At 36.3% G+C, this 27579-nt stretch overlaps 1 protein-coding gene across 1 annotated transcript in view; it reads left to right on the top strand.

Annotated features, from left to right (window-relative positions):
* Nucleotides 1-264: 264 nt before the first annotated feature.
* The window catches only part of LOC308418727 (vomeronasal type-2 receptor 26-like), a gene marked incomplete at both ends in the record, with an annotated part of 35322 nt that continues 8007 nt past the window's right edge, over nucleotides 265-27579 (top strand). The window contains 5 exons of the mRNA XM_080914206.1: nucleotides 265-479; nucleotides 1618-1915; nucleotides 13714-14523; nucleotides 22872-23096; nucleotides 25312-25435. Of these exons, the coding sequence (XP_080770332.1) occupies nucleotides 265-479; nucleotides 1618-1915; nucleotides 13714-14523; nucleotides 22872-23096; nucleotides 25312-25435 (1672 nt within the window). The remainder of the gene's footprint in view (nucleotides 480-1617; nucleotides 1916-13713; nucleotides 14524-22871; nucleotides 23097-25311; nucleotides 25436-27579) is intronic.

Raw genomic sequence — 27579 nt, 5'->3', positions numbered from 1 at the left:
AGCCCTTTGAGACTCACAGTAACTCTGTGAAAGGGGACATCATCTAGGGCTAAGTAGGTGCAAAGCAGATCATACTCCCAGGAACTGAGAGTTTGGATCCTGGTGGGCCTGTATCAGGACAAAACAATGCTTTATAAACTTGATCTACACAGACCAGACAGACACATGTTTTATCTGTTTGTTGATGTGCTATTGGGATTGATTAGCACAAGATTCTCAACTGAACAGATTTCTGGGTTTTATCAATTATTTGTCAATGTTAGTATGAAATTATTCATTGCTTTCTCTCTCCTGATTGTTCTCATTGTATTCCAGGAACAAATTTCTTGTTTCTCCTTAAATAAACATGCTTCTCCTGGCTACTATCAAGATGGGGATTTTGTCATTGGAGGAATTTTTTCCCTTAGAGTGACTGATGAAGACACTAGAAGTAAATTTGGCTTTACAAATCCAATCCATATACCAGAACAAGTTTTTGCGTAAGTGTTTGTATTCTCTCTTTAAAAATATTTTGGGACTTCATACATGTATAAAATATGTGGTTTCTGTACTGTTTCTTCTCCAGTGACTCCTGTCTTCAACCTCATAGAGCCTCTCCCTCTCCCTCCCTCCCTTTCTCTCCTCTCACCTATCTCTCTCTCTCTCTCTCTCTCTCTCTCTCTCTCTCTCTCTCTCTCTCTCTCTCTCTGTCTCTCTTTCTCTGTTACTCACTTTTTTATTACTGAGTTCATTTAGGCATGTTTGTACTGCAGGAGTATAAGACATAATCTACGTATAGAAAAGCTACTTGGGCAAACCTCAAGTGAAACTCTCCCTCCCTCTTCAGTTGCCACCAAATGCCAATATATCCTCAGCTATTTTTATGTCTTGTGCCTCTTCCCTATTCATGCTGAATTCTCTTAAATAGGCAAGAAGGCTTTGTTTGAAAACACTTTTAAAATGATATTTTTGTTTTCATTATGTTTAATGTACTGAGAGTATTACAGTTTTCCTGCTTTAAATGACTGGACACTTTTATTTTCAATTGCCAAGGATGATCAAGCACTGTGTATTTTCCTGGGTTTTATCCTGTTTTTGAATACCACATAAAATACTAACCTTTAATGTTTGCTATTTTTCACATGATTTAGTCCTCAATTTTACTTTCTCAGACACAAATTTCCATAGTAAAAAGGTACAATAGTACATTGATAGTACATGATAGTGCAAACTTTTAATCCAAGAACTTGAGAATCAGAGCCAAGTGAAGCTCTGTGAACCTGAGGTTAACTTGGTCTATGAAATGAGTTTATATACATCCTGAGCAGAGTAAGTAAAACTCTGTCTCAAAAAAACCACAAAAAAGCAAAAATTGTGAATTTGATAATAAGTTGTATGATGAATCTTCTTTTAAAAGACAAATTCCTCTACATGTTTAATATAAAATATTTTTTATTGGATTATTGCATATATTCTTTATATGACAGAAGTAGTTATAAATAAACATCCAGAATTTGAGAGGGAACATGAGAGAATATACAAAGAGAAAATAGAGGAAGTTAAATGATGTAATTATATTTTAATTAAAAATATTCTTAATAAGGAACAAAAAGTCGTCTTTTTAATTTTTTCTCTTAGGGATTTCACCAAACATTATCAGCACATGTTGGCCCTAATTTTTGCTGTAGAAAAACTCAACAAGAACCCAAATATTCTATTCAATATGTCCCTGGGATTTTATCTCTTCAATGTTGACTTTAATGAGATGAGGACCATAGAGAGTTCTATGTCTTTGCTCTCAGGAGAGAGCCCCCCACTTCCTAACTACAGGTGCAGACCCGAGAAGACTGATAAGATGGTTGCAGTGATAGGAGGTGTTTCAACAGGAATTTCAACTCAGATCTCCCGAGTTCTAAGTCTCTACAATGTTCCACAGGTAGGCAAGGAATCCTGGTTCCTTAGGTTATACACAATAGCGTAGTACTAAATACTAATTCAGTTTTTGTTTATTGATGAGGTATAAAATTGCTTAATAATTTACTATTTAGTTGTCATTTTGACAATAAGTATAATTTATTCATAAGATGAAATGATTGTATAATAAATTTAATTTAAAAACCTTTAAATTTGAAAATATAAAGTAATGCAAACCTGTATTCTGACCAATGCAAGAAAATTTTCTTAGCCTTCTAGCATTTTTATTAATGTCTTTCACTTGTATCCTGTTTTAGAGTATCAACAAAGCATGGGGACTATTATAATTCTACTCATGTATCTTCACTGTAACTACTGTGGACATATTCCTGACTATTTTACTGTGGTATCAGCTCAGATTGTCATATAGCATTTATTTTTACAAAGAGACATTGGTCAGACTTACTCTGACTGGCCATTTGGTCTGTCTCAATTTTTGTCTGTTAGAGCAAAAGTTGCAATTTCTGACTGTGTTTAAAATATTTTTGTGATCAGTAATACCTTTTATTAACAATACTAGAGTAGTAGTATCTATAAGCTCAATGAACCTTAATTAGTAATAAACTTAAAAGTGGTACTTAGTAATGTTAGTCTTCAGATATCAGTGATCAAGCATTAACCTTTTCCATGATGTTATTAGTGAAGTAAGTTAAAATTTTCCTCTAATGCATTAGGTTGTCATGTTGATTTATTATTTTTTATTTTTACTTATTTGTTTATATCTGTGATTTCTTTTCACCATGCTGAGTTGTCTGGTCTTGAACTTCCTCCGTATCCCAGGATTGCTTTGCAAAAATCCAGCTCCCCTTGCTTCTCTAGGGCTGGGAATGCCTGACCATTTTTTTCTCTTATAGTTTTTCTGAGTGATATTTTTTAAGTGTTTGACTCTAAACCTATGCATATTACGACATTTATAATGAAAACAATTTTTGTAAGAAATGTGTATATAATTTGCTCGTCTCTTTTTGTCACTCTTCCTTCTGCTGCCTCTCAATGACTTCTGGCCTCTCACGTGACAGCACCTCATTCTGTTTTCCTGACATAGGATCCTTCCCTTTGCTCTGCAGCCTTTTCACTCCATTAGCCCTCTGATCAGCCATGCCATGGTCTGATTTGCTACCAGAGTCCTTTCAGTAGATCCTTGTCCGTAGTAATATTTTGAAGATTTTCCCCTAGCTTTCCTTTGTTAATTTGAAGTTTTAAATTTTACTACAATGTGTCTGAGCTGACTAAAATGAATTTTTTTTGCACAGGGTGTGGAGACAGATAACTCTACTTCAAGTTTTCTACATGTAAATAGACATTCAGTTTCTGTAGTGATTTGTGGAAACAATTATCTTTTCTCTAGTATATGTTTTCACTATAGTTATGAAAGTTTATTTATTGGTATTCTATTTGGTTTGTGTAGAGGTTTGTATCATGCCAACACCAGGCTGCTCTGTTACTATGGCTCAATAATATAATTTAAGATCTGGTACATGAATTGATATGTACCAGTACCCTCTCTATTTATAGTGGCTTTGTTCAATAGGGGTCTTTGTGTTTCCATATGAACATTGGAATTTCCTTTGTTTATGATTAGTGTTATGCATCATTTGGAACATTTTACAGTGTTAATTCAGCCAATTTGCGTGCATACAAATTTCTTCTGTCTTCTGGAGTCTATTTTAATGACTTTAAATTCTTCCATCTTTTTCCTTAGACAGATTTCTAGGTGCTTTTTTATTGTGCATGGGATTATTTCCATGTGAATTTGTTCTATAAATTCATTATTGATAAATAACAAGGTACTGGTTTGGATATTTATTTTGTATACTGTTATTTTGATGAAAGTGTATATTAGGTCTGAGAGTTTCATACTTAATTTTCCAGGAAGAGCCCATGAGAAAACATTCAGAGATAAATATATCATATGCGAACCTGGATAATTTAACTTTGTATCCTATTTGTAGGTGTTTTCTTATTATATTGATTTTGGTAGGATTTCAAGCTAAAATTGAATGGCAATGTAAATACACTCTAGCCCTTTGATCGTAGTATTACTAGTAAACTTTATATTTTTTTATCCGACATTTTATCCATGTCAGTATCCCTGTACACTGTATTTAAGGAGTGACAATTTGAGGTCTATCACATTGCTTTGGAGGTTCATGTTTCTTTCGTGTCTGTGTTTGAGTTGAGAGTCTTCCAGGTTGGATATTTCTTTTGATTTTTCTTGTATATCTTCTTATTCAACCATGTACTCCTTTTATGTAGATCATTCTTATGTGGAGAAATGGAGGGTAGGCAGAGAGAGTGTGTGAGTGAGTGGTCATAAACCAACTGACACAGCTGATGCAAATTGAACAGGGGTCCTTAGAATTAATTTTTTTGTCATCATATGATGCATGGGTTACATTATGGTCATTCACATGCACTTTGTTCTTACTGCCTGATTCCAGATGCCTCTCACACTCAACTTTCTTATTGTTCTGTTCTCTGAACAAAATTCTTTCATCTTTTAGTTCCGAGTTTTATTCCTGTCCTCTGCCTTAAGAAATACTTTATCATTTCTTATCATGACTAGTGGGTTTCTTCCTAGTTTCTCTCTCTCTCCCTGCCTCTCCCCCCTCTCTGTGTATTTGTCTGTGTCTTTTCCTTTCTGTCTCTGTCTGGCTGTCTGGCTGTATCTCTCTCTCTCTCCACTCCCCCTCCCCCCACACACCACTATGTCTGACAGTAAAGGGAAGACTTAAAGTATGTGTCTGGTTTATTTTGCTTAATATAAAATTTGCAGTTCCATCTATCTTTCCCAATATGTCTTTATTCTTTATGGTCATATATAATTCTGTTGTGAGTATATACCATCTATTGCTTTTATGATATCCTGGTTTCTTTTACTTTCTTGGTTACTGTAAAAAAAAACTCAACAACAAAAGATGGCTGTGCAGTTTTTCTTGCTTTGGCTTAAAGCATGGGGTGCCTATACCAAGGAGTAGTAGATCTGATCTATGTGGTTGGTCTATACTTAGTGTCTATGAATCTCTATGCTGTTTTCCATATTGTGTCAGTTTTCATTCTTACTAGCAGCTATAAGGCTTTTTATTTTTTCTCCCTATTTGGTTTTGTTTGGTTGGATTTTAAGATTGCTTTATTTTATGTGGAGAAGTGTTTCTCCTGCTTGCCTGTTGTTTACAACACAATTGTTCCTAGTGTCCCTAGAGAAAGGTAGAAAAGGTGTTGTCATCTGGATGAAGTTACTAGTGGTTATGAGTTGCCATAGGGTACTGGGAATGGAACCCAGGTCTGGTGCAGGAACAGTGAACATTCTTAACTGCAGGGTCACCTCTTCAGCACCTGCTATTTATTCCTATGGTGAAATCACCAACAACTGAGGTGACAGAGTCATAAACTATTTGTAATTTAGATTCCCCTAGTGGTTAAGGATGTTCATTAATCTCTCTCTTTCTCTCTCTCTCTCTTACTCTCTCTCTCTCTTTCTCTCTCTCTCTCTCTTTCTCTCTCTCTCTCCCTCCATCTCTCCCTCCCTTCTTCTCCCTCTTTCTCCCTCTCTCAATGTTTAAGCATGCATATGCATGTGTGTGCATGTGTGTGTGCTTGAGTATATGCCTGTATGTGTGTGTAGGAGGCATGTGGCAACTGTGGTGTGTCAAGACTGGACAGGTAAGCATATAAGTACACCAGGAGATCAGACAATATTTCTCCATCACTTTCTACACTGCTGCCTTGAAACAGAGTCTTTCACTGCAGAGTAACCTTTGAGATTTTGAGATGAATAGTCAGCAAGCTCTTTGGATTTAGCTGTCTGTACACAGATATGTTGAGATCAAAGCTCACAGAGCCAGCACACACAGCCATGTCTGACTTGTTATTGGGATGCTGAGGATACAAATCCAGGAGGATTTACATCCAGATCTTTGTGCCACTTCCTCTGCCTCATTTTAAATACACACACACACACACACACACACACACACACACACACACACACACACACACACACACACACACGTTAGCCTACAAAGAAATGGACTCATCATGACATCTTCAAGAATGTATAGAACTATACTTTATTTTTAGCTCCATGAGGCCTAATATTAACTAATAACTCCAGTTATTGTTTGATGCTGATGTCAGCTCCTTGTCAGTAAATAGGAACTAAATTCTCCTTCCATAACTGATGAGCAAAGCCTACTCCTACCTAATTCTTCAGTTCCTGCTCTGTGACCTTCCATTTCCATGCCTGCCTCCCCAGTAAGCCTCATCCAGGCCTGTTCAGGTGTCTGCAGACTCTGTGAGGTGCTGTTACTCCTCCTTTTAAGCCCTGAACAGTAAGTGGTTGTTAGATAATCAGTTCTCTCCTGAGAAGGTCGATTGTCACAGCCCTCTGATTCATAGGGAATGACAAACTAGATCTCTTATACTTTGTCAGCATATCTCCATTAAGGAACAGACATCTTCCTGAGAGTAACATCTGGATTGGATACCTAAAAAAACATGGGTTTGTCCTGTCACAGGAAGACAGGTCTCTCCATCACAGACTTGCCTTATTTTTGTATAGGATTTGTCACATATTTTTTTTCACTTTTTGTTTAACATTAGTTTCTTCAGATTTTTAAAAATATGCTTAATCAAGAAGTTACGTTAATCAATATAAAAGTCATATTTTCTTCATTAATTTAGTTTCATTAGACTCATGAATCTATTATCAAAGTATATTAATATAAAAAGTGTGTCATCTTGTATCATTTATTTAAATTGCTTACTATTGTGCACTTGCTAAATACTGAATATTCCTTTGTGCTAGAGTTTTCTTCCTCAACATATTCATGTTCATTTTATTTTCTGATTTTTTCTTTCCTATTCATGCTCCTTCTCCTCACCCAACCCCCTCTCACTGTCAGCTAGCATGTATTGACACTTTGTATCCTATTATCATGATTTTGGATCCAAAAAGTAAAATATTCAATAAACATCAAACATATTCCTGGTGAGAAGTCAGTGAGTAGAACCAGGGCATGAAGTGTGGATTCAGGTGTGACACATTGGACATCTGAATTTAGAAGATTGTTTTGGGAATTTGTGTGGAAAAGTGGATCATATCCCAAGCTGGGAAATGAGATACCATGATATTCTGATACCACCATCGAAGAGAGAGATCGAAGTTTGAGTAAAGCAGATCGATTATGTTGTCCAAAGTTTGGAAATACATTTCTTGAATAAAGAATCTTGTAACTCATTTAAGAGCACAATTTAATAAAGGGAATTGTTTCATACCAATATTAGATTAAGTTGAATTGTGAATTGAATTTAATAACTGGTCATTTGATATAGCAGATTAGGCAATTAATGATCAAGTTCACCCCACTCCAAAAAGATGTCCCAAAATGCATAAGAATAAAAGTGTACTCATTTCAATCAATGTTTTCTGGTAAAAAGAATACCAATGTGATGGAGGTGACCAGAGGATCCTGTAAAAGAGACACTTTACAACATTCATTGAGTTACAAAGTTAGCCTACTATCCTAAGCAAGTTTATTTTAGGGTAGTTGACTGCAGATTAAGCATTACAGAAAGACAAAAGACATAGGAAATTCTAGGGAAATAATATAATTCACTAGTGGATTATAAAATGCTTCATAGATTCTTATTCATTGGATAATTAAAAATGACTAGTGACCAAAAGTAAAATATATTTTTTAAACAACTTTATTTTACAAAGCAAAGATAAATGTACAGATTTTAAACATTTTTTTGCTTAAAATTATACATCTTTGTCAGTACTTTTTTTCAGATTTTAACATAATTTTTACATAAAACTATATGAATATATTTTTTAGTCAGTACTTGATTTTTTTCAAGGTTTGATTGTATGCCTTGAAAACTTAATAGTTACAATGAGCTAAAGTACATGTAAAACAAAATGTAACATGGAAATAGTTAAAGTTTTCTTGTTTTGTAAAATTTTTTTGTTTTGTTTTGTTTTCTTTATTTCTTGGACTTCATACAGTCTGTGGGTTGTTTATGGGGGAGTGCAAGCCTCTGGGGTTAGCATCCCACTATCAGTGACTGCATATTATGTCTGTTCTTTTGTGACTGGGTTATCTCACTCAGAATGATATTCTCTAGATGCAGCCATTTTCTTAAGAATTTGGTTAAGTCATTGTTTCTGGTGGCTGAGTAGTATTCCATTGTGTATATGTACCACAATTTTTGTATCCATTCATCTTCTGTAGGACATCTGGGTTCCTTCCAGCTTCTGGCTATTATAAATAGAACCGCTATGAACATTGTGGTGCATATATCTTTGTTGTGTATTAAAGTTTCTCTGGGGTATATGCCCAGAAGTGGAATAGCTGGGTCTTCAGGTAGTACTATATCCAATTTTCAGAGGAATTGCCAGACAGATTTCCAGAGTGGTTGTATTAGCTTGCAACCCCACCAACAGTGGAGAAGTGTTCCTCTTTCTCCGCAGCCTCGCCAGCATCTGCTGTCATCTGAGTTTTTGATCTTGGCTAATCTGACTGGTGTGAGGTGGAATCTCAGGGTTGTTTTGATTTGCATTTCCCTGATGGCTAAGTATGTGGAGCACTTCCTCAGATGTTTCTCGGCCATTCGGTGTTCCTCGACTGAAAACGTTTTTTTTAGCTCTGTACCCCATTTTTTAATAGGGTTATTTGATTCTCTGGTGTCTAGCTTTTTGAGTTCCTTGTATACCTCGGATGTTAGGCCTCTATCTGATGTGGTGTTGGTAAAGATCTTTTCCCATTATGTTGGTTGCCGTTTTGTTTTCTTGACGATTTCTTTAGCCTTACAGAAACTTTGCAATCTCATTAAGTCCCATTTGTTAATCTTTGACCTTAGAGCTTGAGCCATTGGTGTTTTGTTCAGGAAATTTTCTCCTGTGCCTATATGTTCTAAGGTTTTCCCTACTTTCTCATCTAATAGTTTCAGTGTATCTGATTTAATGTGGAGATCTTTGATCCACTTACACTTCAGCTTTGTACAAGGAGATAAGAAAGGGTCTATGTTCATTCTTTTGCATGCTGAGTGCTAGTTGGACCAGCACCATTTGTTGAATAGGCTATCCTTTTTCCATTGAATGTTTACTGCTCCTTTGTCAAAAATCAGGTAGCCATAAACATGAGGGCTCATTTCTGGATCTTCTATTCTATTCCATTGATACACATGCCTATTTCTGTACCAGTACCATGCCATTTTCAGCAAAATTTCCTTGTAATATAGCTTGAGGTCAGGGATAGTGATTCCCGCAGATGTTTTCTTGTTGTTGAGGATGAATTTCGCTATTCTAAGGCTTTTGTTATTCCAAATGAAATTGCACATTGATCTTTCCAATTCCATGAAGAACTGGGTTGGAATTTTGATGGGGATTGCATTGAATCTGTAGATTGCTTTTGGTAGGATGGCCATTTTTAAAATGTTGATCTTTCCAATCCATGAGCATTGGAGATCTTTCCATTTTCTGAGATCCTCCTCAATTTCTTTCTTTAGAGGTTTGAAGTTCTTGTCATACAGGTCCTTCACTTACTTAGTTAGAGTCTCACCAAGGTATTTCATAGTTTTTGTAATGATTGTGAAGGGTACCTTTTCCCTAATTTCTTTCTCCACATGTTTGTCCTTTGAGTATAGGAAGGCTACTTATTTGTTTGAGTTAATTTTGTATCCAGCCACTTTGCTGAACTTGTTTGTCAGCTGTAGGTGTTCTCTGGTGGAATTTTTGGGGTCACTCAAGTACACTATCATGTCATCGGCAGAGAGTGATGTTTTTATCTCTTCCTTTCCGATTTGTATCCCCTTGATCTCCTTTTGCTGTCTAATTGCTCCAGCCAGGACTTCCAGTACTATGTTAAATAGGTAAGGGGAGAGTGGGCAGCCTTGTCGAGTCCCTGATTTTAGTGGGATTGCTTCAAGTTTCTCGCCATTAAGTTTGATGTTGGCTGTTGGTTTGCTGTATATTGCTTTATTATGTTTAAATATGGGCCTTGGATTCCTGTTCTTTCCAGGACTTTAACATGAAGGGGTGTTGGATTTTGTCGAATGCTTTCTCAGCGTCTAGTGAGATGACCATGTGATTTTGGTTATTGAGTTTGTTTATATGGTGGATTACGTTGATGGATTTCCTTACGTTAAATCATCACTGCATCCCAGGGATGAAGCCTACTTGGTCATGATGAATGATCGTTTTGATGTGTTCTTGGATTCGGTTTGCAAGGATTTTGTTGAGTATTTTTGCATCAATGTTCATAAGGGAGATTGGTCTGAAGTTCTCTTTCCGTGTAGGGTCTTTGTGTGGTTTAGGTACGAAAGTTTATGTAGCCTCAAAAAATGAGTTGGGTAATATTCCATCTGATTCTATCTTTTGGAATAGTTTGGCGAATATTGGTGTTATATCCTCAATAAATGTCTGATAAAATTTTGCACTGAACCCGTCTGGACCTGGGTTTTTTTTGGTTGGGAGGCTTTTGATGACTTCTTCTATTTCTTTAGGTGTTATAGGGTTATTTAGACGGTTTATTGGTCCTGGTTTAACTTTGAGATCTTGTATCTGTCTAGGAATTCGTCCATTTCCTCCAGATCTTCCAATTTTGTGGAGTATAAGTTTTTGTAGTAGGATCTGATGATTTCTTGAATTTCCTCAGTTTCAGTTGTTATGTCGCCACTTTCCTTTCTGATTTTGTTAATTTGGATACTCTCTCTTTGCCCTCTAGTTAGTCTTGCTAGGGGTTTATCAATCCTGTTGATTTTCTCAAAGAACCAACTCTTTGTTTTGCTGATTTTTTCAATGGTTCTTTTTGTTTCTATTTGGTCTATTTCTGCCATAATTTTGATTATTTCTTGCCGTCTACTCTTTTTGGTTATATCTGCTTCTTTTTGTTCTAGGGCTTTTAGCTGTGCAGTCAGGTTGCTGATGTGAGCTCTCTCCAGTTTCTTTTTGGAAGCACTTAGGGCTATGAGTTTTCCTCTCAATACTGCTTTCATTGCATCCCATAGGTTTGGGTATGTTGTGTTTTTGTTTTCGTTGAATTCTAGAAAATCTTTAATTTTTTTCTTTATTTCTTCTTTGACCCTGCTATCCTTTAACAGAGTGTTGTTTAGTTTCCATGTGTATGTGGGCTTTTTGTTGTCATTGTTTTTGTTAAAGACCAGCTGTATACCATGGTGATCTGAGAGGATGCATGGGAGTATTTCAATCTTCTTATATCGATGGAGGCTCGTTCTGTGTCCAATTATGTGGTCAATTTTCGAGAAGGTGCCATGGGGTGGTGAGAATGTGTATTCTTTTACTTTGGTATAGTATGTTCTGTATATATTTATTAATTCTAGTTGGTTCAAAGTCTTGGCTAATTTTGCAGTGTCCTTGTTCAGTTTCTGTTTCCCTGATCTGTCCATTGGTGAGAATGGGGTATTAAAGTCTCCCACTATTATTGTGTGGGGTGAAATATATTTTTTGAGCTTTAGTAGGGTTTCTTCCATGAATGGTGGTGATTTTTTATTTGGAGCATATATTTTAAGGATTGAGAGTTCCTCCTGAGAGATTTCCTCTTAATGAGTAAAAAGTGTCCTTCCTTATCTTTTTTGATAACTTTTGGTTGGAAATTTACTTTATTCGATATTAGAATAGCCACTCCAGCTTGCTTCTTGGAGCTGTTTGCTAGGAAGTTATTTTCCCACCCTTTTACTCTGAGATAGTGTCTGTCTCTGTCTCTGAGATGAGTTTCCTATATGTAGCAAAAGGCTGGATTTTGTTTATGTATCCAGTCTGATAGCCTATGTCTCCTTATTGGGGAGTTGAGACCATTTATGTTAATAGATATCAAGGTATAGTTGTTTCTGTTTCCTGCCATTATTGCTTTTTTGGGTTGAGTTGTGTCTGTGTTTTTTACTTCTTTTAGTTTTCTTGTTTAGGAGTTTTCTTGTTTTTACTAGGCTGTATTTTCCCTCATTGTATTGGGTTTTCCACCTATAATTCGTTGTAGTGCTGGGTTTGTGGTCAGATATTGTGTGAATTTTGATTTGTCTTGAATTATCTTTGTCTCTCCATCGATGGCGATTGATAGTTTTGCTGGGTATAGCAACTTGGGCTGGCACTTTTGGTCTCTTAAGGAGTGCATGATGTCTGTCCAGGCTCTTCTAGCTTTTATAGTCTCTGTTGAGAAATCGGGTGTTAGTCTGATTGGTCTGCCTTTATATGTTACCTGACCTTTTTCCCTTACTGCTTTTAGTATTCTTTCTTTACTTTGGGCACTTGATGTTTTTACTATTATGTGTCAGGAGGTATTTCTTTTCTGGTCCAACCTATTTGGAGTTCTGAAGGCTTCTTTTATGCTCGTGGTCATTTCATTCTTGAGGGTAGGGATGTTTTCTTCTATGATTTTGTTGAAGATATTTACTGTGCCTCTTAGTTGATACTCTTCTCCCTCTTCTATTCCTATTATCCTTAGGTTCGGTCTTCTCACTGTGTCTTGGATTTCCTGGATATTTTGGGTTAGGAACTTTTTGTTTTTTGCATCTTCTCTGGCTGTTTTGTCTATGTTTGCAATGTTGTCTTCTGCCCCTGAGATTCTCTCTTCAGTCTCTTGTAATCTATTGCAAATGCTTGCTTTTGTGACTTCTGATTTCTTTTTTTGGTGTTCTGACTCTAGGGTTATCTTTTTTAGCATTTTCTTTATTGTGTCAATTTCTGTTTTAATTTCCCTCTTCCATTCCTTTATTTCTTTGGTTCAGTTTTCCTCTAGTTCTTTGAGTTCTTTGAGTGTTTTTCTTGTTTCTTCTTTAAAATCTTCTGAATCTTTTTGCTTTCCCTCCATTTCTTTTTTAAGAATCGCTATCAGCATCTTGAGGTATGATTTCAGGTCTGTGTCTTCTTTTTCTGGAGTGTTTGGAATTCCGATGTTTGCTGTTATGGGAGAGCTGGGCTCTGGTGTTGCTAGATTGTCTTGGTTTCCTTGGGATATACTCTTTCTCTTTCCTCTTGCCATTTTGTTGTCAGTGATATGTTCTTGCCTTTCACTTGGATCTGGTCTGCCTCCCTCGTACACTTTCAGTGTGCACTCTTCAGAGATCTATCTACTCCCTGGCAGCCCAGGTTCTGGGTGGCAGATGGGCCAGGCTCCGCTCTGTGTCCTGAAGTCACATCAGTTGCTCAACCTCTATGAGCCACCATTCTGGGTTGCAGATGGGCCAGGCTCCGCTCTGCTTCCTGAAGTCGCCTCTTGGTGGAAACAGAAGTTTAAATTTTCTGTTCCCATTCGCTGGATCGGGCAAAGTAGGGCAGGGCAAGTTAGGGTGTGCACTTTTTATGTGCACTCCACAGAGATCTCTCTGCTCTCCGGCAGCCCAGGTCTCCCGCCCACCAGTTGCTCAGCCTCTACGAGCCCAAAATATATTTTTTTATTGTTAATATTTCTCTACTTTTATTGTGAGAAAGATGAAAGGTTTGGTATGAGAAGTGACTGATTAACAACTGCTTGTGTTTGGCTTGTTTACCTGAACTGAGAGAAGGAGATAGACACTTGGTAACCCTGTTTGATATGTTTTGTAAAAGTGCAATAGAAAGACACATTTCCTTTGAGCAGTGAGAAGAAAGTGGTGGATCACAGGTAACAAGATTGTAATTCCTTAGCAAAGTTACTTAACTGTTTAATTTTTCCTAGAGTGCATAAACAGAGAAGATAAACCAAATCGATTGAGAATAAAAACAATTGTTTTGTGTTAAGTAATAATTTTCTTTCTGTTTAGATCAGCTATGCTCCTTTTGACCAGAGTCTTGGGACCAGAGACCAGCTCCAGTCTCCTTACCAGGTTCCTGTGCACTCCACAGCCCTGTACCAGGGAATTATACAACTGCTGCTATACTTCTCTTGGGTCTGGGTTGGCCTGGTGGTTCCAGATGACATGAGGGGAGAAGTCTTCCTTAGGGAGATCACAGAAGAGATGGCCAACCATGGACTTTGTGTTGCATTTACAGAAAAGGTTTTAGAATTTCCTGTTAAGGACACAAAACACAGGCAACTTTTATCTGAAAGATTGACAATGACAAGTGTTATCATTGCATTTGGTGACACATATTCTCTTCTGAGGTTTGTCTATAAAATCTATTGTAATGCTCCTTTTGGTATTGTCTGGGTCACAACTTCTGATTGGGACATCACCACATTACCCTTTCAACAAAATAAAGTTTATACATACTTTGGTGGAGGATTATCACTGTCTGTTCATGTGGATGAAATTCTGGGATTCAAGGATTTTCTCAGAAGTGTTCAACCTAAAAAATATCCTCATGATATTTTTATACAGGACGTGTGGTCTATCTTATTTGAATGTTTATATTTGGATCAGCACAGTATCAGGGAACTAGGTCGATGTGAGCAAAATGGCACCCTGAGCTCACGACCTCTGCATCTTTGGGACATGAATACATCACCCGCAAGCTACAAAGTCCATGCAGCTGTTTATGACATTGCCCAGGCACTACATGAGGAGCTGTCACTCAGAGTGGAAGGCCACTCACTCCATAAAGGTGTACCTCAGGCTCCTCCCCCATGGAAGGTAGCAATATCTGGTCTTGCCTTTTCCTAGGGCATTAGGACTTGGCTTGTATCTTGTTCATTTTGATTTATGATCTTTTTTAATGATTTTTGGAAAAATATTTCTGCTCTTGGCATATTTCTATAGGGTACTGTCTCCTTCCTAAAAATATTCATGTTTATTTCAGTATCATAAAGTAATAATGTTAGAGATAAAATGAAGAAAACCATACTGTAGTGCTTAAAGTTTAATTAACATTTCTATTAGAAAACAATATATGAATGATGTTAAAAATGTTTACTTATCATAAGCCCATTAACATAAGGCTTAATTGTCACATAAATGTCACAAAATATATGTCACAAAATGGCTTTTCTATCTTAAGCGTAGCATTCAAATTCACGTTAATTGTCACATAACTTTTTTTATTGCTTTTAATGATTTGTGAAGAAATTGTAATACACAAGTCAAGAGACTTGTGCAAGTATAAATATTATCATAGTTTAAGGTATTTCAGGCACATTTGTTGCCAATAACTTTTGTTGTTGTTGTTTTCAAAAACAGATCCTAGAAAGAACTTATTGCTTCTGTAAGGCTAGGCATTATGATGTATCACTCTTCTCCAGGATGTGGGAGGCTGAGACAGAGGATCAGGAGTTTGAATCCAGCCTGGAATGTATAGAGAGACCTTGTCTTAAATAAAAATCAAATCACAACCAAATTGAAACAAAAACAGGTTGTTTAAAATGAAACTAGATTGAATGGGGTGGCATTATCATGTCATACATCTTTCGACATGTTTACGTTCTGAATATTATCTTATCCTCAGCCATTGGCTTTCCACAACTTACTAGAATCTCTCCCTCTATATCACTGTCAAGACTATTTTTTTAGTTTGTTTTAAATTTGCTTATTCTTTGGTACTTTCAAACATGGAAATAATGAATGTTGAGCATTTTCTACCCCCACCCAAGAGTGGAAGGTGATTACTAGACTATGAACTGATTATTCCTTCAGATCACATAAATCTTTCATTTGTTTTGAAATTTGACATCAGGCTTGCTAACAGTTAGAACATGTTATAGTTCATGGTGAACTGCATTTGTGTAACTTTGAGATCAGTGATGTTAAATCTCTTTCCACACACTTTACTACAATGTGTATCATTTTCTTGAAGAAAAAAAGTCTAACAAATACTTCATCTGATTTTAACTTTCTGGTTAAATAATGTTATTAATTACCTATAAACTTGGGCTAATAATCTCTCATTAAGTGTCTTGTTTGCAATTATCTTCTTTCATTCTAAGGATTGTCTTCTTAGAGGGTTGGGTTCTTTTTTTGCTATGCAGAAACTTTCTTTGTAGGAAAGTTTAACTTAGCTTTCATCAACTGATTTTGATGTTGTACTTGAAAACGTCATCATCAAGACCATTGGCATTGAAGGACTTCCCTCTCTGTTTTACTCTAGGAGTTTTTATTCTGAATTTTTGATCTGCTTTTACTTTATTTGGTGTATAAAACAGACAAATATCAAACTGCAGTTTCTAATCCTGTTTCACAACAGCATTTGTAGAAGAGTCTACATTTCATCCTTTGTAAGTTCTTGGTGTGTTGTGTTATCTGTTGGTGTCTGGATGCCCCTGTGCATATGTGTTTTAAGCTCTTCCCCACTTTCTGTTCTATTAGTTTCAGTGTACTTGGTTTTACGTGGAGGTCTTTGATACACTTGGACTTTCGCTTTATACATAAAGACAAGAAAGGATTGATTTGCATCTTTTTGAATGTTGACTTCCAGTTGAACCAGCACTATTTGTTGAAGAAGCTGTCCTTTTCTATTGCATGTTTTTAGCTCTTTTGTCAACGAACAAGTAACTGTACATTTGTGGGTTGGACTTTTGGTCTATAATTCTGTTCCATTGATCTACATGCCAGTCTTTTTACCAATACCATGCATATATTATCATAACTAATCTGTAATACAGCTTGAAGTCAGGGATGGTGAGTCCCCTGGAATTTATTTGTTCTTGTTGTTGAGAATAGTTTTTTTCTATCCTGCATTTATTATTCCAGATGAATTTGCAAATTTCTCTTTGTAACTCTATGACAAATTTAGTTGAAATTTTATGGGGATTACATTGAATTTGTAGATTTCCTTAGAGAAAATGTCCATTTTTACTATGTTGATCCTACTAATGCATGAGCATGGGAGATCTTTTCTCTTTTGAGGTCTTCTTCAATTTCCTTCTTCAGAGAATTGAAGTTCTTGTCATACAGATCCTTCACTTACATGGTTAGGGTCACACTTAGATATTTTACATTGTTTGTGACTATTGTGAAGGGTGACAATTTTCTAAGTTCTTTCTCAGCCTGTTTATCTTTAAAGAGGAAGGCAACTATTTATTTGAGTTAATTTTAACCAGACACTTTGCTGAAGTTGTTTATTAGCTCTAGCATTTCTCTGGTGGAATTTTGAAAGTCACTTAAGTATACTATCATATCATCTGCAAATAATGTATCTTTGATTTAACCATTCCTACATGTGAAGAATGGAAGCTCAAAGTAGTTTTGATTTTTATTTTCCTAATTGCTAAATATATTGAATATTTTTAAACTTTCTCAGCCCTCTGAGATTCACCTATTGAGAATTCTTTGTTTTCCTCTGTAATTTTTAAAATTAGATTGGTGGTTACTAGTGGTTTAATTTCTTTAGTTATCATGTATACTAGATCTCTGTCAGATTTAGAGTTAGTAAAAAGTTTTTCTTGACTGACATTTTGTCCTGTTAAAATTGTTCTTTTCCTTGCAGAAATTTTTTGGTGGATGAGATCCCATTCAATTTGGTTTCATAAGGTCTCTTTTATTCATTGCCCTACCAAAGTTCTGTTTAGGATGTTGTTTCCTGTGATAGTATGTGTAGAATCAAATAATTATATAAACTTGGGCAGAACATTGCACATTTCCTTCTCCAAAGTTCTGGGTTATCAAAAAAAAAAAAAAAAAAAAGACATGCACTAAGCCTTTATAGTTTAATATGTCTTAAAGAGCTCAACACCTGGGCTATTTTCTAACCTCCATGTGGCTAATTTAGCTTCCTCCAAAATCCTGAGTTAACATTTATTACCTTATGTATTTTCTCTTGGCTACTCTGTAACCAAATTGTGCAGCACTATTGGGCAACACTCTCCAGACTCCTACATGGCATCTGTCTCTTCCTGTCTTGCAACTTCTCAGGCATAGCATTTCTCCCCGATGTTTCCAAGAATGTTGGATCTCTTTCTCCTTCCCCTTCCTCCAGGTCCCTAGTGAAGGAATCCTACAAGTCTCACTTCTCTCTGTCCTACACAGGCACTGGCTTTTATCATCTTTATTTACCAATCAGGTATAACTAGTGGCAAGTTCCCAGAAGCTATCTGCAGTGAATGTTATCATGTAAACAATATCATGGGGAATTCCACCAGCATTCATAATACAGGCAGTTTTAAATGTGTTCAAGGCGATTTCTTACCCTTTCTTTCATAAAATTCAGTGTGTTTATTTTAATGTTGTATTCATCAGTTGGCCTTGAGTTTTGTACAGTGTGATAAATATGAATCTATTAGCATTCTTCAACATTCAGATTGATAGGATCATTTTTGAAGAGGCTTAACTGTTTCCACTGTGCTATTCTGGCTTCTTTAAAAAATACAGTGTCTATATATGTGTGAATTCATGTCTCAGTTTTTAATTTGACTCTATTGTTCAACATCCCTCTTTTTATGAGAACACTTTGTTCCTTTTATTACTAGAGCACTGTGGTACACTTTAAAATCAGTGTTGTATTGACTCTACATGTAAACCTTGATTAAATTGCCGTATTCACAGTGTTCGGTCTACATATGGCCACCGATATTACATTCATTAAAAAAAACTCTAGCGAATGTTTCTTCTGTAAATTATTCCTCAAATACGTGTGAAAGTTTTTAGCAATTAAAGTGGATTTGTCTGTATTTCCATGAACATCTATAGGTTATATTTCTTCATTGGCTGTTTCTCATACATTGTTAACAGACATAATTTGGAAGGATTTTGGTTCTCTTAGACAACTTGGAATTCTGTCAGTTTTGTTAAGATTTATTGGCATTCTTTATTGCTTTTCTGTTTTACTATTTATCTTATTGTTTTCATGTCACTTTCAAAAGTTTCTTGTTATGAAAGCCACTTTCATCTTGCTTTAATATACTAACTCCAACTTTCTTTTGCTTAGTGTTGGCACAGTATGATGGTGCATGCCTTGTTTATCTACTGTTGCCTTTTGATTACTCCTTTTTATTATTTGGGAATTTCATACTTGCACACAATGTGTTTAGATTCAGTCTACCCCTTGCTCCTTCTTTTACACCTCCTCCCTTACCCACACCACCTTTCCTTTCAGCTACATGTGATCTTTTTTCCTAAGCCCAGTGAGTCTATTTAGTTCTGCATTTATGTGCATAAATTTAGGACCATGAACTCCAGTAGGATTAAGTTCACATTTGCTGAATCACTGAAGGACACTGACTATCCCTGTGAATCTCATGTTAACCAGCACATAGTCTAGTCATGGAAGCCTTTTTTTTTTTTTTTTTTAATCTGGTTGAGTCTTGTGTTTTACTCCAATTTGTTTCTGTTTAAAATTTATTCATTTAGTGAACTCATCTTAAATTAATTATATCAGTTACACCTAGAAATTCTGGTGGAATTCTAATATGTTCAAATCATACTTACAAATCCTGCTCTCAGCACTGCTGGCACATTCAGCACCCCTCCTGCTTCCTCTCTCCAATGTGTTGTAACAGAGCTGTCAAGAGTTTCATTTATATACAGACATAGCCATGTAGTATTGTGTTCACTTTGTGGTTCTGAGTAGTAGCCTACTAGAGAAATAAAGGAAATACACTGCTCAAATGTACTATTGTATTCTGTGTCATTGTCATTCTTGTCTTTGTCAATTTAGTTTTCTAGCAAATACAAATCCTTTTTCTCTGACTGCCTCCTTTCACATTGCTACAAAGCTGACCATGAACAAAACTTTACTCCTGCGTATTTATATCTCAGATCATGTTCATTTGTTGTTCAGTTTAAGAAGACCGTCTTGCTGATCCAATCTTAAAATAAATCATTTTCCTGTATAAAGAAGGGATATTTTTCACTTATTTCTTCAGAGAATTGTTGTTTGCCCTTTTAGTTTAACTTAATTTTCAATTTTAAATTAAATTTAATCTAAACTAAGTTTAGTGTAGTTGCTTTTATGTCCATCCTATATGGCCTATTAAAGTAATGTATCTTTCCACCCACACACAAGCAAACAAGTACATACAACCTTCTGTTCACATTGACCTTCTTCCCTTCCTTATCTCTCTCCATCCTCATGAACATTCGAATCTTCCTTCTTTGCTCAATCTTACATTCATGTCCTTTGTACTTTTTTTATGACCCACTAAATTTATGAACACAATGCATAATTATGCAGCTATCTTGTGAGGCAGAAAGATATCAAAAGCAGTGGTATTTTGAGAACAATGATTTCTACTCTTCCAGAATTCTTTGGTTGCTAACAGTGCTCATGTGAGGGTCTGGACCTTATGAGCCCCTCTGTAATCTGTGATTAAACATGGTTTGTGACTGATCTTTTTTTTCTTTCAAAATCTTTTTTTAAACAACTTTATTTTACAAAACAAAGATAAATGTACAGATTTTAAACATTTTTTGCTTAAAATTATACATTTTTGTCAGTACTGTTTTTTCAGATTTTAAAATAATTTTTACCTAAAACTATATGAATATATTTTTTAGTCAGTACTTGATTTTTTCAAAGGCTTGACAGTATGCATTGAAAACCTGATAGTTACAATGAGCGTAAAGTACATGCAAAACAAAAGGAAACATGGAAATAGTCAAAGTCTTCTTGTTTTGTAAATAATTTTTTTGTTTTATTTTCTTTATTTCTTGGACTTCATACAGTCTGTGAGTTGTTTCTGGGGCAGTGCGAGCCTCTGGGGTTAGCATCCCATTATCAGTGACTGCATATTATGTCTGTTCTTTTGTGACTGGGTTATCTCACTCAGAATGATATTCTCTAGATGCAGTCTTCTTTCCCAAAATTTTCTTTTCTTTGGTAAGAGTCACATGGCTGTCCCATTTAAATATGAGCACTCAATACTAATTTTTCCCTCAAGCACTGATATTCTTGACAAAGAGATGATTCTCTGACATAATCTCAAAATTGCACTAGTCTATATGTGTAAATATGTAAGAGGCAATTCAATAATGTGTCTTCTTAGCAACACAGAAGAAGTGGGTTCACCCATAGGAAGTAACTCTGATCTCCCTAGACATGGACCTTAAATATATCTGCAGTAACAGGCATGTGTTCCTCTTTTAAAGATGTCCTCAAATACAGTCAATAAGCAGCTGTTTATCCCCATAACGGTTGTGCCAGCATTTCCGCAATATGTATATTGTGTCTGGACAGTTGGTCTGATTGAATGAGAGGTCCATGGTTTGAAAAGGCCTCTGCTGACTTTTCTTTCCAGTAGCTTACAGCTCAGTTTCTGCCATTGTGCAATGTGCCAGACAGACAGACAACCAGAACAGACAAAATGGAGAAAATTTTCAGCTTAGTTCCACCCTAGATAATGTGTCCTGCAGCCATGTTGTGTGGTGTCTTTATCAATAGAGTCTTACTATCTGGTTCAGATCTGCAACCAAGGGCAATGATCAGAACATGCATAGTCTTGGCATCTGATTGGGCTTCCCTATCTCCTGCAGAAATAATTTTTATATAATAAACTGTAATACCTATGTTCAAATTCTTTCTAAATTACACTTTTTTCTTGGATATTATATTTATTTACATTTTAATGTTATCTCCTTTCCCAGGTTCCATTCTAGAACCCCCTATCCATCCCTCTTCCTCATACTTCTTTGAAGGTGCTCCCCCACCCACCCACATACTTACTTCTGCCTCCCTGCCCTGGCATTTTCTACACTGGGGCATTAAGCCTTCACTGGACTAAGGGCCTCTCCTTCCATTGACAGTTGACAAGGCCATCCTCTGCTCCATATGTAGTAGCATTAAGTGACACTTCTTCTCTCTGACACCCATCATCTTTGCAGCTCTCCATCACATGATCCTCTACATTTTTATATCACATGTGTTATGCTTTCCCCTCTTTAATTACAAGTTTTGTATTCTAAAAGCTGAAAATTTTATTTTATTGGAATTTTTGTAAGTAATTTATAATTGTGAAAGGAAAATACCAAGGGCATCTCCCTCTCTGTGATACCTGATAAGGCTATCCAAAGTTACATTTGTACTGGAGATATGGATTACTCTATGTGTATTATTCAGTTGGTGGTTTAGTTTCTGGGAGCTCTGGGGTTGTTTGATATTGTTGTTGTTCCTATGGGGTTGAAAATAGCTTCAGCTCCTTTAGTCTTCTCTCTAATTCCATTGGGGAACCTTTTATCTGTCCAATGGTTGGTTGAGAGCATTTGACTCTATATTTCTCAGGCTCTGACAGAGCCTCTCAGGAAACAGCTATACTAGGCTCCTCTCAGCATGCACTTATTGGCATCCACAATATTGTGTAGATTTGGTGACTGTATTTGGGATGGATCCCCTGGGTGGGCCAGGCACTATATGATCTTTTTTTCAGTCTCTTTTCCACACTTTTCCCTAGTGTAGGGGAATGCCAGGTCAGGAGATGAGAGGGAGTTGCTGAAGGGGTGGAGGAATACTCTTCAAAAGGTACGGGGAGGTGGAATAGGGAGATTCAAGAGGGAAACCTGGAAAAAAGATAACAATTGAAATGTAAGTAAAGAAAATATTCAATTTAACTGAAACAGAATTCAATTTTTTTCTTAAAATGTTATTATGCATAACATTTAGAACACTTTATTTAAATTTCATAAAAATTAGAATTTGGTAGACAGAGTCCTCATTTCATCAGGGAGTAAATGAGAAAAGTTCAGTTTTCAAAACTGAATAATGGTGGTAGTATGGGAAAAAGCCTTGAATACATAAGCACTGGGAAAAATTTCATGAACTAAACACCAATGTCTCAGTCTCTAAGATCAACTATAGTCAAATGGGATCTCATAAAGTTCAAAAGCTGCTATAAAGCAAAGGTAGTGTTGGTAAATAGCACATGACTGTGTTAATATCAACATATAGGCCAACTTCTGTCATGTATTAGCCCTATGGCCAATGGCTGATAAACAGAACAGTAATCAAAGCCACAGGAACATACAGTTAGTGAGAGAGAGAAGAGAGGGCAGTTAAAGTAGCCATAGTTATTTTCATCTTGGAGACTTACAGTACAAGTTCTGACAGTTATTTTCTCTTTTAGCTCCATCAATTCTTACAAAATGGCCAACTTAGGAGAAGCACCAATGAGGAGGATGTAGTGACCAAGGAGGTTTCTGCAACCAAGCTTGACATCTTTAATTACCAGTCTCTGCAGAATGGTACCAAAGCTCAAGTGAAAGTTGGCGAGTTTGTCTTTGAATCTCATGATGTTCAGCATTTTTCCCTAAACGACAAACTCATAACTTGGGGTGAATACTACAATTGGGTGAGTATCTTTTAAGTTGTCACCATGAGCTGGTTTTAGAATGGAATTCCATATAGAACAAGGTGAAGGGACTGTGCAGTGTCATCAGGCATAGAGTGTCCTTATTTTGGTTGTTCCAATGGCAAATACCAGAAATTTCTGCCTGCAGAATCACTGTAAGAATTATCGACTCATTTTGGATTAATTCTTAAAATGGTTTAATCTTTTGTAAGGATCATATACATCCATGGCTTGCCTAGTAAGAAATAAATTGCCAGTTTTCTGGATGGTTTGATACAAATATTCTAAAGTGTCCTATAAAATAAAAGTTGCAAATAGAGATCTGTATAACTTCATGTGTCATAAAGCAATTGTGTTAGGAAAAAACTTAATGATCAATGAAAACACATCTACTCAAGGATTGATCCAAGAAATAGACCACAGGTTCTCACTTTGAAAAAGCAAGGCAATATGAACCAGTTGTTTGGAACTTATAATGAGCTTACAATGAGACACTGCTTTGAACTTACACTCCCCTTTCTGCTGTTATTTCACTTTGTTTAATATTATATGTATGAGGTGTTGTTTTCTTACATAAAATAATTTTTGTATGTAAAAACTATTAAAAAAACTGAAGAGAAAAATAAAGGCTTGGTGTAGCCTTATCTGCTTCTCTTGATGTATGATTGTCTGTCTGTCTCTGACTCTTTTTTTTCTTTCTTTCCTTCCTTCCTTCCTTCCTTCCTTCCTTTCTTCCTTCCTTCATTTCTTTCTTCCTTTTTCTTCCTCTTCCTCCTTCTCCTCCTTCTCTCTCTCTCTCTCTCTCTCTCTCTCTCTCTCTCTCTCTCTCTGTGTGTCTCTCTCTGTCTTTCTCTCTCTCTTTCTATTTTTTTTTCTTTCTTGGTCAGGAAGACTTAAACAATGTTGAATCTTTTGTCTGGCTATCAAAAGATCCCTGAGTCAAAAGACTAAAGAGCCCAGGTAACTAAATTTGTTTCCTTAATTCCTTTCCTCACTATCAGCAAGAGTCAGTTGCAGGAATTCATCAGATTTTTACATAGGAAGAGTAAAACCAAATTAGCTTACAAAAGCAATCAGTTTTACTCCCAGAATTGCAAGAGAAACTTAAATTTCCAGAGGCAATCAGTTTTTGTATCCCATGACAGTAAGAGAGTGTTAATGGCCAGCTGTCTTCAACCTCTGACCTTTACCTGTCACTGTGTCCCCCCTGACTATAAGAGCTAGGACCCCAGCAAATTGCCTCTCCTTCCTTTCTATTTATTTATGAGTATGGTGAGTCCTCTATCTGACTCATTCTGTCTAGTCCTCTGATTTTTCACTTTGTCTGCCCTTTGATTAGAAATTATCTCAAACATGAGTGGTCTTTTTTACTATCTAACTTTACTTTCTTCACTTGGGATTAAAGACCTAAGGTTGAGACATGCAACAACTAGAAACAGGTATTTTTTTTTTTGCAGTAAATAACACAATTTCCAGGCTCACATTGTGATTAAATATCCCGTGACTGGTATTTCTGTATTTGAAATTTAAAACTATGTGTAAATTCATACCCTTATTGTTGGAACTTCTCACCATGAACATCTCTGTAGTGTGATAAAGAGGTGATATTTACTAATAGTTATAATCAAGAGACTCAATATGTTTTCTTCAACTGTAGACAGTATCGACCACATCAATGCAGGTCTTATGTTAAGGAGTACATGGGTACCACTTGAAGGCAATCCACTATGTGTGTGTGTGTGTGTACTTTTCTTTGTTTATAGTTTAGTTAGTTTAATTTTGCATTGTTTTTCTTTTTGTGCTTTTGTATTTTACTTTCTAGATTTTCAGTTATTTGTTGTTGTGGAGGATTTGAGTTGTTTTTTTGAGAAATAACTAAAATCTGGATGAGTTGATAGAAGGAGAGGATCATGACAGAATCAAAGGAGTTGAAGGGCATAATCCAAATGTATTAAAACTTATCACTTTTATTAATTGTAATGAAACACATTATATAAAAATAAAAATAATAGGCTAATGATATGAAATAAAGCAGGAGTTCAAAAGAGAGATTAAGGAAGAAAGAGAGAAGGAGAGATATAGACACTTTGCACTTTCTAAAAACACAGTAGTCCTTGGTTGCTACAGTATACAGATGTCCTGCTGAAATCTACCTTCTGGAGGATAATGTTGAATGTCATAGATTGCCTTTCCTTCTTTCATGTCTCCTATACAGACTCCTTTATCTTATTGCAGTCAAAGTTGTACACTTGGATTTAGGAAAACAACTATTGAAGGGAAACCAATCTGTTGCTTTGGTTGTTTCATATGTCCAGATGGAGAGATTGCAAATGAAACAGGTATTTCTAAAATGATTCAGAATGTGGAAATTTTTGGAAAAGGTTTGGAATGTGTAAATTTCTAGAAATTATTCTAATTTGAAAATTTCTGAAAATGGTTCTGAATGAAGAAATTTTTAGAAATAGTTCTGAATGTGGACATTTCTAGAAATTGTTCTCAATGTGGAAATGATGCACCATGGGAGAGAGGTGAGTAACACAATACCTGAAGACACAGTTATTTTTATGTATATAACTCCTAATACTTTAAAATAGGTTCTTGATTATAGGAGTGACAATTTTTTAATTCCAACTCTCATTATGTGCATCTCTGAGTTCATGGCCTGCCTGATCTAGAGTGAGTTCCAGGACAGCCAGGGCTGCACAGAGAAACCCTGCCCTGAAAAACAAAACAAAACGAAACAAAAACAAAACAAAAAAATTTTGATTTCAACATAATTATCTTTGTTACTGTCATTTGTGTATCTATTTATTTTATTGGCTATGCTGCCTGGATTGATTGCACATGGCTTGGCTTCAGCAATTGTCCAGTCCCAGACTCCGGGGTGACTGAGACCACAGGAGTGTGCTCCTGCATCTCTCCCTGCTTTGTCTTCTGCGTGTCTGCATTGAGTTTAATGTGTTTTCTTTGTACCCCTGCTTTCCAATAATGGTTCTATTACAGCTGTAGCAGTATTAATGAGTAAAGTTAGTGCTCTCTGTGTACTGTAAACAGTTAGTGCTCCCTGTATACTGTACACTATGAAATGTATTAATTATTTCATTCTTACTATAAATACTAATAATAACCAATATTTTATTCACAAGGAAATTAAATTTCCAAGAATCTGTATAAATTGCTATGATCATACAACCTAGAGACAGCTGAGACACAGTGCAGACTTCTCAAATGAGAGGAACTCCTGAAATTACTGTATCAGAATGAAATTGATGGGAAATATGGGACTCCTTTCCTGGGACTCTGCATCCCTGGGATCCTGGGACCCTGGGACCCTGGGACCCTGGGACCCTGGGACCCTGGGATCCTGGGATCCTGGGAACCTGGGACCCTGAGACCCTGGGACCTTGGGACCCTGGGACCCTGGGATTCTGGGACTACTTCCTAAGGTGAATAGTAGAAACTTCATAAATATTTGCTTATGACTAAATAGTTACTTGCTGTATGATTTAATACTTTTTCTTTATAATTATTTTGATTCTTGTGGGAGCTCTCATGATGTATTCCCTGGTTCTGTAAGCTAACACTAGGCTACTATACAATCAAGTACTTAGAAATTCCAAAGAATGAGTGACATGCAGGACTGTGAGTGATGTACATATCTCTGAGTGATGTTCAAGGCAGAGAGTAATGTACAAGGATGCTCTGCCTTTTGCCCTCTGACTGTCCAGCTGTCACTTCTTCCTGAAAATGTTTCTGATTGCATAGTATACGCAGAGCACATCTGCAATGCTTCCTACCAGTTCTTTTTTTCTTTCAGTATTCTTCTTTCACTTCTAACATCTACTGCAGTAAAGGTATTTTTCAGGCCAATTCTATTCTCCTGCATGAAAGCTTTACTTAACAGAGACCATGTAAAATGAGGTCCTTTGATTTTTTTCAGTAGCATAATAGTGGTAGGCCAGACTAATAGGTTCCTGAATGCTGGACTTGCAGACAAGATCTACCAAGTTCTTGTTCTATATTCTTTTTTTTTTTTTTTTAAAAAAAACTTTGTATTGGATTGTTTCTTTCTGAATTCTACATATTACGCCCAATCCTACTTATATTCCTCTTCTCTGTGTCCTGGGTTTACACTTGCAACTCCCTCTGCCTCAAACAATTATTTCTTCTTGCTGTGGAAGCTGTTATGTGTCACAGTGACTCCCATGCTATACCTTTATGTCCACTCTTCTTGTTTGCAGTGCCTTGTTGGTCTCCCCTGAGCCTCTGGCTTCTTCTACTTTATCAATGCTGGAACCTCACTGGGACTCCCCTTGGATATGCTGTTGTCATCCATTGTTTTGAGATCCTGTAGCTTTGGGGTTTTAGGACCAGCTTTTTCATCTACTCTAGCAGTTCATAGTAGGGTAGAGGTGGGAGAGGGCAAACTCAAAACTCTGAATCTGGGCCTGAAAAGCATCTGAGATGATCAGCCCACCTGCTT

Source organism: Micromys minutus (assembly GCF_963924665.1).
Source record: "Micromys minutus genome assembly, chromosome: 3".
NCBI lineage: Eukaryota > Metazoa > Chordata > Mammalia > Rodentia > Muridae > Micromys > Micromys minutus.
Note: the sequence above shows the minus strand (reverse complement) of the source record. Positions and strands in the feature narration are given on the sequence as shown.